Genomic DNA, 12762 nt, shown 5'->3' on the forward strand with positions numbered 1-12762 from the left:
TGGCCCCTGGAGCAGCCAAATGCTGGAATTACGATTAGGCTGTCGCAATCTCCCCCCCCCGACTCCCTGCTGCTCCGTGAGGGAGCACACTGTAACCGACGCCCGGCACAGCACATACCGCCCTACGTGCTGGTGCAGCAATGCCACCCGGAGTGCGGGGAGCAAGGCTCGTTCTCCTTCACTCCGTCCACCCCTACTTGCCACCATCACTAACTTCTGACATACGCACAGGCACAAAACAGAAGTGCACTTTAAAACTCCGGCTTCCAAAACGCTACTCATGATGCAGGTGGCTCTCTCACATCTCTCTACCCTACATTGGCCAAACCAAAACATCATTCTGTATCTATTATTTTCAAAAGTATTTCTATTGCTCAAAAATCCCTTCCCTTTACCGTCTTAAGGCCAGATTATCCCAAACACAGATAAATAATCTTTTTTAGGAATGCAAGAATTTTAACATTAATAAATACCTTTAATATCACGGTCAGTTTCAGTGTACATGCTTGGAGCATACTCCTTTTGCATTGTGCACATCTCCATGATTAATCAATTCTAAACATCTATGCACCATGTGTTCTACTGAATCCTAAAGTGTGTAGTCTTAATACGAAAATGAATGCAATTTAGAGATGAAGCAAACTGTGACAGTAAAATTCAGAGTAACACACGTGGTCTTTTATGCATTCTAGGGAGCTTTTAACCCCCTGTCTATCGCCATTTATGAAGTGTACTGAGTAAAAACAGTGTAGTCTACAGCCTCTTCCAACTCCAGAAAAATCGAGTTTTGGAGGTTTAACTGGGGAAGTGTTTGGTATCTACTCACTCATGTGTGATGAAGAATCATTGTATCGTGCTAATACGCTCCCCCCAAACCCTTCATTCCCATTATCCCCAAGGATAATGGGAAAACCAGGACATGTTGATATGCCCATCACTTCAGTATTTCTTCCACTTATGGCAGCTCAACTTGAACTTTTTTTTGAGGGGAGTGAAAAAGGGCAGGGGACACAACACATTGTAACAAAACACTGTATTGGGAACTTTTTTTTTTAAACAGTAACAAGACAAACAAGAAAAGTCTATTTTTATAACACTTCTTCTTCTTACGACTACTACAGTAATATTTTTAAACTGAAAAAAGAAAAACAGATTTTAATTTCTCACTGCCCTTCCACTGATAAAATTATAGAAGTTGGAATTTCTGGATGTTTCACCCAGGTATCAAGGCACGTCAAGTGGGGCTATGAAAACATTTCATGCAAAAGTCACCAAGCCTTGTAAAAAAAGACATTACCCTAGCAAACTGAGAGGGGAAAAGTACAGCCCAGGTACGTAACTATCTGAATGTGTGGCCTACCTATCTCTGATACTTCTGCTGTATGTGCAATTACACACAGCTTTAAGGTAAGTTAGTCAGCATAATTTACAAGACAAACATAACTGCTGCTGAAGTCCACCGTGGCACCATTCTGAAAAGGTATCTTTTACAATCTCATAGCAATGATTTATTAAAGGCACACACAAAAAAATCATACCGTACATCTATGAAATTAAATCACACTTAAAAATTATTTAACTTGAAGAATTAAAATCTTAAAGACTTCAGTCTGGACTTTTTTTCCCCTCTAGACGCGCTAAAAGCACCCATATAAATTTTTCAAAACAACTTTCTAGATGTCATGAAAAAAATGCACTAAATGGAAACAAAATAACGATACTTCTTTTTAATATCCATAATACAGGATCACCAGGCCAAATGAGGGAGCTTATAAATAATTTTGTCAGTGGTATTACCAGTCTCTCAGATTCACAGAATCACAGAATCACAGAATGGTAGGGGTTGGAAGGGACCTCTGTGGGTCATCTAGTCCAACCCTCCTGCCGAAGCAGGGTCACCTACAGCAGGCTGCACAGGACCGCGTCCAGGCAGGTCTTGAATATCTCCAGAGAAGGAGACTCCACAACCTCCCTGGGCAGCCTCTTCCAGTGCTCCGTCACCCTCAGAGGGAAGAAGTTCTTCCTCATGTTCAGATGGAACTTCCTGTGCTTCAGTTTGTGCCCATTGCCCCTTGTCCTGTCACTGGGCACCACTGAAAAGAGCTTGGCCCCATCCTCCTGACACCCACCCTTCAGATATTTGTAAGTATATATTAGGTCCCCTCGCAGCCTTCTCCAGGCTGAACAAGCCCAGTTCTCTCAGCCTCTCCTCGTAGGGGAGATGTTCCAGTCCCCTCACCATCCTCGTAGCCCTCCGCTGGACTCTCTCCAGTAGCTCTTCATCTTTCTTGAACTGGGGAGCCCAGAACTGGACACAGCACTCTAGATGAGGCCTCACTAGGGCAGAGTAGAGGGGAAGGAGAACCTCCCTCGTCCTGCTGGCCACACTCTTCTTGATGCACCCCAGGATCCCATTGGCTTTCTTGGCAGCCAGGGCACACTGCTGGCTCATGGTTAACCTGTCGTCCACCAGGACACCCAGGTCCCTCTCCGCAGAGCTGCTCTCCAGCAGGTCCACCCCAAGCCTGTACTGGTGCATGGGGTTGTTCCTCCCCAGCTGCAGGACCCTGCATTTGCCTTTGTTGAACCTCATCAGGTTCCTCTCTGCCCAACTTTCCAGCCTATCCAGGTCACGCTGAATGGCAGCACAGCCTTCCGGTGTGTCTACCACACCTCCCAGTTTGGTGTCATCAGCAAACTTGCTGAGGGTACATTCTAACTCTTCATCCAGGTCATTGATGAAGAAGTGAAACAAGACTGGGCCCAGTACTGACCCCTGACGGACACCACTAATTACAGGCCTCCAACTAGACTCAGCGCCGCTGATGACAACCCTCTGAGTTCTGCCATTCAGCCAGTTCTCTATCCACTTCACCGACCACTCATCCAGCCCACACTTCCTCAGCTTCCCTAGGAGGATATCATGGGAGACTGTGTCGAAAGCCTTGCTGAAGTCAAGGTAGACAACATCCACAGCTCTCCCTTCGTCTACCCAGCCAGTCATGTCATCGTAGAAAGCTATCAGATTGGTCAGGCATGATTTCCCCTTGGTGAATCCATGCTGACTACTCCTGATAACCTTCTTTTCTTCCACTTGCTTGATGATGGCCTCCAGGATAAGCTGCTCCATCACCTTTCCCGGGATGGAGGTGAGGCTGACCAGCCTGTAGTTCCCTGGGTCCTCCTTCTTGCCCTTTTTGAAGATTGGAGTGACACTGGCCTTTCTCCAGTCCTCGGGCACCTCTCCTGTCCTCCAGGACCTCTCAAAGATGATGGAGAGTGGCTCAGCAATGACATCCGCCAGCTCGAGGAAAAACATCTTCCCTTACCAGAGTCTCAATTATGTGCTTTATAGGAAATGAAGGTTTATTTATTGCAGAAGGAAGACATTGTGTGGGGATTACATCATGCCTTCAGCCATGATAACTCTAACTGAACTGTCACATTCAGTTACCAAATCTGAACTAGAGTATCTTTTTCTGTGTTTGACGTGGCACCTATTTGCTAATATTAAGCGACAACTCTGAACACTAAGATAGCAGACAAAAAGTTTAAATCATTCTACGTTAACATCTAAACCAAAAAGAAATCATTTTTGGAGGTCATAAAATGTGCTGCTTCAGTTCTCCCAAAAGCTTCACAATGAGTTTATATATTTGCTTTGATATAATTTCTAAGGTTTGTGAAAACTTATTAAGCATATCTTACTGGGTAAAACAGAACAGCAATCAAAGAAGGTATATAATCAAAGACTCCCACCACCCACAGTGATAGTCAAGCCAACAGCATGTCATCAAAGGTGTTGAAAACTAAACATAACTACTGTTAAAAACATTTGCCAGGATACCAAAGCAACACACGGAAAATGATCTACAAAGGTCTGTGCGTGGGAGACAAAAAAGTCCCGTGTCCCAGAACTTTACAGGAGCAGAAGTATTTAGCGTCTTCCGTGAAGACTTAGACTTCCCATCAATGAAGGGGTCCGGAAGCAGGACATATCTGGGATTCAAATTACTTCTGTCACCACAACATTCTTCCTTTATCGAGATTTCTCCAGCTCAAGCAAGGGGTGTAATGTCTACAGCGAAGTTTCTTCCGGCCTTGATATTTCTAAACAATGTAATTCTTTTGCCAAGCCTTTTCATGCTGAACACAGTTAATAAAATCCGCACCAGAATATTTTCTTGTGGTTTAATAAAGGCTAATTCCACTTTCAGATTAATACATTTTAAAGCAAAATCACAAGCATCTTCTCTGCATTTTGCAACACACTTTAGATCTCCTTAGAATAAGTGGTTTCTTGATTTTTTACAGGTTTCCACCAACAATTTGTGTTTCCCTTCTGTGACCTGACATTTGAAAAGCTTTCTGGTATGTATGCTAGACAATGAAGCATTAAGGCAACGGGGAAGACTGGGCGAAACACTGGCCTGGCTAACACAGAATTATGGGGCACAAGCATGTACTGTGGCCCAGTTCAGCCTGACTAGCAGCACTCTGGGCACCAGCACCAAAGGAAGAGCTCACTCCCGGGAGACCTAATGGAAGCAGCAAAGAAAGCCAAGAGTGATACAAAGGCTCTGAGTAGATCTGAGACAAACTGAAATTAGAATACTTTCTTCCTATCAATGTTTTCAAAGCTTCCCACACCATTTTTTCCAGGGAACATATTTTGGGCTGAATGAGATGCAGCATGACTTACTTCCATTCTCAGAGCAACAGGGAAACTACAGGACAGACCAGGGGTAAATTCACCCGTTTCTGCGTAACTGCACTGCTCTTAAGCTCAGATCATTCATTACAAACTAATGGTTTAGGTGAGTATGCAATACTTGATTTTCTCCCTCTCTACAAAGGTCCTTTCACTACTTTCTGCATTGAGTGCTGGATTCCATTAAACGTATTTACATTTTTCTCCTTAAGTACTGTTTGCTCGGTTTTCACTTCACATTTTTTAGCCATCCAACAAATACTGTGGTTATGCAAATGTTTATACTGAGTTCATCTTATTTACTTTTGCACAAAAAAAGGAGATGTTCTTAATTCTAAAAATACTGGATTTGTTTAGAGAAAAAAATGATTAATAATTACTAAGAATTGTAATTTTCTCGTTCTAAACTGAACAGCACAGCTGAACAGCAAAACACATGGTATTATGAAGTTTAAGAAAGATGCTAGACTCATTCCCACATCCTCCATCAGGCAGATCTTCACTAACACTAATCAACATCAGCCAGCAAAGGTGGAGTCCACGTAAAAGTAAATACATAACTTAATCAACATGTTTGTGAAGCTCAGGGCTTATTTTCCAAAGGCAACATCAGGTATTAACAGACCTTCAACACTCCCAACCTGCCCACTCCTTCATAAAGTAGCAATGGCTGTAGCTTCAGAAACAGTTCCATGCTGACTCACTTCTTCTGCAAAACCCAGCAGAGCTGAGACAAACCACACACAGAGAATTGTAACTCCAAGTTATTGCTTCCCTTGAGCTATTGGAATAATAAATAAAAAGAATGCATAAAGTGAATCCAGATTTTCCTACTTTACTCTTTTAGAATATAAGCTCTTAGAGGCAGGAGGACTATCTTGATTTTGAATTTTGTACAGTATTTTTCACCTTATCAACAATCCACATAATACATGTAATTGTTCTGTCCTTGCTTAAAACATAGCTACATAGCACTTAACAAAAGCTGGAGCTGGCTACAGCTGATGGTAAATACTAGTGTCTAGAATGAAAGGCATCGTTTCAGTGCAGCTGGCTACCTGGACTCGTAATAAAGTAAGTGAAATATGACTTTGTAGCATTTGAATAGTTTCAATCATAGGGAGGAAAAACCATTCTGTTCACTGTGATTTACTTAGACTAGAGAGAAGAAGGGTGATTGAAAAGGGGAAAAAACCAGCAAATACAGAAGGGCAAGATCCCAGTTTTGGTAGAAGCAGAAGCTACTGCCTCACACAGTCAAGACACCAGTGCCACAGTATGCCTCAAAACCAAGGCAAGGTTAAGTTCATCAGACTTCCGACCTCCCACAGCTGTTCACCACTACATCTAGTCTCAGTGAAGAGCTCATGATGAACAACTTGTACGAATCTGATTTATAAATTTGGGTAATATAAAGTTGTCAGTACGTAAATATCTGAAATACATGTTTTCATATAAAATAAGTTATACAAAAGAAGCCACAATTCCATGTTCATTGACACAGACCCTGACTGATCTCTCGGCAGGACAGATTTGATCTGGATGAAGAAAGAATATACACTGAAGTTTGTTGTTGAATTAGCCAGAACACAGTATGATGGTTACACAAGATTTACGCTGTCTGCAAAAAAGTATAGATGACATTCATCTGGCATAAAGTCAGGACAGCACAGAAAGAGAACAACTGAGTCAATAAAAATTTAAGCAGAACAAAATTGCAACTTAAAAATTTTCAAATGGCACCATGTGTTTGTATCCTTTCCTTCCTTTGCATCTCATGCTATTTTTATTCTATTGGAAGATACTATAAATATTCATGACCTCTTCAGCCCATATCCTAGGGACTGAATCCGATCTCACTGGTTAGAAGGGCGTCCTCCACAAACTCTGTCCAAAGTCTGTTTATGGTTAGTCACAATGTCATTGGTTGTTTCTGTTTACCAATCTGGAAGTTAAAACCAACACCTTGATTAAAATAAATTCACAGAAACCACAGAATGGCATTCCAGACAAACATTCTCAATCATTTTCCAGTAAGATGGCAAATGGAAAGATAGGGTCTGCATAAAACAGGATCCCCAAGCACCTGGTTAGACAAACGGCTTGACAACTCAGTTACTGTCAAGTATAATGAGAGAAACTTTCTTAAACTGCTCTAAGTAGACATTAGCATTTAAACATACCTGCCTCCAGATACGTTGCTTTTAGAGTGTCAGTGCATCTACGGGTATATAAACTCTTTTTTACACTTAACTTCATTTAAGCTTGTGTTAAGGGTCATTTCAATACAAAGAATAAAATCCAACTCAGACATCTATACTGTGCCCACTTAAAGCTGTGAGCCTTCTCACAGCTCCCAACACCCTATACAGTCCTCATACGAGTTCGTAACGTAATTCCTCTACTGCCTAGGACAGCTCAGGAATTAGCAAGCGCTTGTCTGGAAACTAGCAGATATCAAAGGTTCAATGACATGTGAAAGGATAAGGTGGAGACAGTCTGAATTCTGCAAGCTTGCCCACAAGATGCAGAAACCATCAGTTAACTATTACGTGCAAGGCAGAAGCCTTCAAGTTCCAGAAAATGTAAGACCTATTTCATACTAGGTAACACGCCAACGTGCTGCAATACAGCACAGCGGCTCCCAAACTTGTTCTTGGCTTCTGCTGTATTCCTGCTGGTCCTACAGAGCCAGCTGCCTCCCTTCACAGCAACGTTCCACCTATCAGTTGATCCTTACTATCACACAATACCTGCAATACAGGAACCTCTGCACAAGCAAGAAGTTCCAACAGGAGCTGGAACATAGCAACTCGCAGCACCACCACCCCCAAAAAAGGGTGGTACCTGGGCATCCTAGCATGTGTGAATCCAGTACATGTGCTGACTGTGACTGCCAGTTCTGACCCCCAGTACCACACAGGCCACAGCACTCCACTGCACAAGCATGCCACTCGCAATGTAAGGATTTCAAAAGAAGCTTAAGCCAATGCCAGTTTCTCCAACAGTCTATCCTTAAATTCTTTTTTTTTCCCTTTTTTTTTCTTTTTTTTTTTTTTTGAGTTGCTACTTTACAAAATACAGTTCTCAACTAAGTATAAGCTTTACCATCAAAGTGAAATCTTGGCCTCAGTGAAGTCACCAGCAAAAATTACTACTGCTTTTCATAAGCTCAGATCCATATTATGCTGTGTGAGACTCACATGGCAAAATGCAGACATCTACACTCAGGCTAACCACCTAGCTTCCCTTGATCATCGGTGAAGAAAAACAGACACTTTTGGACTCATCTTCTCCTAGAGAAGACAACTAAAATAGGTTGACTGATTTATACCCAAAAATGTTTTTTTACCTCCTCAAGCTGAAACAAAGATTTAAGTGACAAGCTCTATATTGCAGATATCTAAAATGAACGGGAAGAAACCCACACAGAATTTTATTCTTGGTTTTCAGATGAAAACACAACTTGTGTAAATGGAACAAAGCATACCACATAATATAGACTGTGCTGCAGAAAAGAACAGAACACATAGTTATTCGTCACTCCTTCACCAGGAAGACTCCAAATACTTAGATACCAAACACTAAGACGGAAAGTTGGAAGCATTAATTCTCCATACGACCAGTGAGCTGAAATCAACTTCTCAAATAATTCAAGCAGGTTTCCTGGAGATCCCATAAGATTAGCACATTTTTAATAGTGTGATAACTGATCACTGATTTTCTATTCAGAGTTACTTCAGCTATTCTGTGTGTTTTCCGCACTGTAACATTGTACTTTAGTATCTCTTCACAGATTAAAAACGAACAGAAGACTAATAATTTTGCTTCTCTGCAGTTTCAACATCCTAATCGTACTCTTTGCTAAAATGGGATTTACTCACTGATTTATTCAACATCACCTCTTCCCTGCTGTGTCTTCAGTTCAATTACTTAAATAGCAGTTATATGGATAACATCCCTCTATTTCCCTCCAGCTTCAAAAATTTGTCTTCTGATTTTCCTCCTAGTTTTGACAATGCCTGCCAAAACTAATATTCTATTCATAATATCTGAACTGGATTCCCAGGAACAGGAGAGCAAAACCTTGTGGCCTCTTATGCTCTGTCACATACCACAGGACATTTTTCACCTTGTCTTTTTGTCAACACTGGTTGTTCCTAACAATGGATATTGATTACTTGGACCTTAATTTCCTAATTTTTCCATTCTTACTGTTCCTGCTTAATTATCTTGCATAAAACTATGTGTCATAACTCCTACCATGCCTTGAAGGAGAAGATCAGACTACTGTCAGATGGAAATACCTCAGACACAGATAGTAGATACAATACAGAAAAATCTAGATCAGTAATTCTGAAACTGAATATTGTGAAATATGCAACTATCAGACAATGGCCACAGTTATTCCAAAATAAATCAAAAATTTTATTTAGAGCTCCTTTAGACTTCAAACACATACAAATCAAATTTGTAAATTTTCTAAGAAAAAAAATGCTAAATATTGAAGGCATATAACCAGTAAAAACCTTTCCAAGTTCTACCAAGATCACAACATTTGCTGAACTCTATTCATCAGAATGTATTTCCATAACTTATTGAAAGAGACTGCAGTAACTCTGTAACACCATCTAATTTACAGATGCAAGATGTATTTTTACAAAAACAAAACCTATTTAAATAACGGACTATTGGAACAGTGCAACAGTCTCTCACATTCATCATCTGTGGAAAAGAACATGAATCTTCCACATGCACTGCTGTACTTGAGCAAATTTTCCCCCTCTACAGTCACCATATCCATCTTTCTCCTCAGTGTTAAATACATAGTTTTACTTTATGTATTAATACCAAATTTAATTTTCCAACTTATTGGTATGCTTCTCCCATTTTCCAGATTAAATAACTTTAACAGTCTGGTTACCCTTCAGTTCAGTGAAAAATATAAATTTGACATAATCTCTATTAGGCAGTGAACATTTTGGAGAAGAAACTCAATTCTTTTCTTATGCATAACCTCATGTCTTATAACCTACATAATTTTCTAAGAACTTTCTCTTGCTTCACTCTTCATACTTACTGCTGCTGCGCAACGTGAACAAAGCCTCCCTCTCAAGGAGGAGAAGCTAATGTTCAAGACCCCTTCCAATCTATACATTTCTATGACTCTAAACAGAGAAATATTTCGTAATAGTTCAAGAGGTAATCATTAATATTAGTATCTTGCTAAACCATAGAGTTTGGCATGGAATCATATTTCAGTCTATTAAATACTTTTTATATTTCAGTATATTAAAAACTCTGCTTCATTATGTTATAGGCTCTGCAGCCTTTTTTGTGTCATGATACTTTTTCTATAGCTTATACATCTTTCCAGACGAAGGACTCAATACTCTTTTTTACAAGATGTTCTTTTAAAATACACTCTGTAACGAAGACTTGATTCATTATAAAAAAAAGTCACAATCATCAAAAGCAATTTTTAATATAAACAGCAATCTGTTCTTACAAATCAGGACTCAACTATACAAATAATGTCATAGTGACAAGTAACAACTTCTGAAGCATTGATATTAGCCTTCATTTTAAGAAATACTGGCATTTAAATTAAAGGAAAACTTAAAATGTTTCAGCTACCCTTCAGATGACTTAATACTAAGCCTATAGCTGGTAATTATCAAACAAATGCAAGGTAATGATTCTAAAGATTATATGGATTCCAATTCATATCCAGTCTGGTGTATCAGCAACGGGATTGTAAAATTTTCTCTTTTTCTTAGTGAATTGAACAAGTTGTCTTCTTGCTAACAGAACCATGTGTCATTTCCAGCTTACTTCCGTCATTTGAACCCTAGCTGTTCCTTGCAGCACTGTGAGGAACCAAGGTGCTGCTTCTGTCCACTCCAGTACTTGCACTGAGCAGCCATAACAATCAGAATTCTACCTGCCAGTAAAAGTCATTTTCATCTAGCCAGTCAACCGCTTTCACAAAATTTTTAAGAAACAAATACTTGTTAATATCTACCCCTCTTTAAAATACAGCTGAAACCTGAGAGTGAACTCAAGAATCAGGAGAAACGACTACATCACAGGCTAACAGACAGTATGATTGTTTTAAGTGCCTTTTCCTTCAGAAACCAGGCCAAAAGAATACTCATTTCAGACCCTGTACCAGAACCTCTGTGGAAAAAAAAATATAAAAATCAGTGTGCTGATGAAAGAAGAAAGGGAATTGTTGCAGAAAATGGTAACTGGAAAATATACCATATCCATCTATTCAACAGTTTATAATATATAGAATACATTGTTTTCAGTCAACTACAATCCAATATTTCTTTTCATATTTATGGTAACAACATAACAAGGGAGTGAAATATACTGTTTATATCTTGATTAGTCAATAATCTGGAGGTCTAATGCAGAATCAAACAAGCAAATAATTATTCAGATCAGTTCACCCTGAGTTTAATGAACAGGCTTTATTCTCCATCAAGAACACTGAATCTATTCTATTTCCCATCACCTTCAGTATTTTAAGTAAGTTCCACAGCAGAAAAGTATACACCGAGTATAAAATTCTTACACACAACTTGATTATTCAGTATCATTTCAAAACCTCCAAGTTTTCTTTATTTTTTAATTAATATTTATCTCTAAGATAACTAAATCTTGATGCTTAACCTTTTTCCACACAAAAAAGAGTTTCCTTAATGTTGGTGAATCAATGTGCAAAGAGGTATTATCCTTCCATGAAGAAAACACACACATAAAATATGCAGTAGCTTTTCCATTTCCTCCCAATTTTCATCATCAGTATAGCCATATACTTGAATGAGAATAACTGCAGGAATAATAATTAAAAGTCACTGGTAACTTCAGTTCTGAAATGTTTCTGGAGGGATTTAACTGAATAACACTGTATTTTAAAAAACTGTGTTCATAATTTCTTTTATAAACACAACAGTCTAAAATCTATACTTACTTCAACATCTGTAAACAACGTTCGTTCAATGTTATCATTGTTTTTCTCCTTGAGATCTCGTGGGATATTTCTATTTCTTACTTGGAAGTGTGTTTTACTAAGATAACCATCACCAAGGTCCTATGTGCAGAAAACAAGAAACAAAAAAATTTTCTGTAACCAAAATGCTAAACGCTGTCACTGTTCCAGAAAATAAACAGAGCATGGTATTTAGGCATAAGCTCCAAGTCTTTTTATAGGCACCGCTGACTGCATTGCTTTTCCGTATCTTCTCACAGGTAGTTTACACTAGTTCTTGGTGTTAAAGGAAGTCAAAGACCTGAACAGTAAAAATATTCGATTAATAGCTATACTAAATTGTAAGACAACTGCTACCTGAGGATCCGAGTGACTGCCAAAGAACTGGAAGACAGTGCACTGTCATATAGAGATGAGCGGCTGTTAACAATTTTGACCCGTCTATTTCAAGCAATGCATTCACGCCAGTACAAACGTTCAGATTCTTAGTAGATTGGTTTATTTTTGCTGTTCCCCCTCTAACTTTCCTAAAGTCCTGAAAAACACATAAACACTTCAGAACATATGTGCCCAGAGTCATAATTTGTTCCCTTCTCTTGATTACTTCTGAGGGTCAAATGTAAGAGAAAATAACTAAAGCTGTATCTTCTCCCTGTTCCCTTTCTATCATTCTGCTTCCCAGGCTACACAGTCTATTATTGTAAAAGGCCCTTGTGACATTTTGGAGTAGCAGAAGAAGGTTTTAGGAGCTTTCCCCCGTTGCTGACCTGACTATCTGCACACATATATAAACTTTTTTTTTTTCATTAGAAGTAAGAGGAGAGGAAAAGTTTAATAAGAGATCACTGGAAAAAGACACGCTCTGAAAGGGAGGAAGAGTATGCAGAACACAAAGAACAGTAGTTGCATGTTAAGAACTTCTTCCTCAAAGGAAACAAATGAATTGGGTTTTATTAGCTGTTTCATTACGTTTTATTTTAGATAAACACAGAAAGCATATGCGCAACATCTGATGAAAAAGGATTCTGTTTAAAACAGTCTCTCTACAAAA

The 12762-nt window shown here is 39.3% G+C and overlaps 1 protein-coding gene across 8 annotated transcripts in view; it reads right to left on the bottom strand.

Moving 5' to 3' along the window:
- The window catches only part of ATG10 (autophagy related 10), a 96391-nt gene that overhangs the window by 77443 nt on the left and 6186 nt on the right, over positions 1-12762 (bottom strand). For 7 of the 8 annotated variants that reach the window (XR_012761862.1, XM_075410700.1, XM_075410695.1 and 4 more), the window contains one exon: positions 11694-11813. The exons of the other annotated variant lie outside the window; for it this stretch is intronic. Coding sequence is in view for 6 of the 7 variants with exons in the window: in XM_075410700.1 (XP_075266815.1) it covers positions 11694-11813 (120 nt within the window). In the remaining variant the exon portion in view is untranslated. The remainder of the gene's footprint in view (positions 1-11693; positions 11814-12762) is intronic. 8 annotated transcript variants of the gene reach the window in all.

The sequence above is a fragment of the Opisthocomus hoazin genome, chromosome Z (genome assembly GCF_030867145.1).
Source record: "Opisthocomus hoazin isolate bOpiHoa1 chromosome Z, bOpiHoa1.hap1, whole genome shotgun sequence".
Classification (NCBI taxonomy): Eukaryota; Metazoa; Chordata; class Aves; order Opisthocomiformes; family Opisthocomidae; genus Opisthocomus; species Opisthocomus hoazin.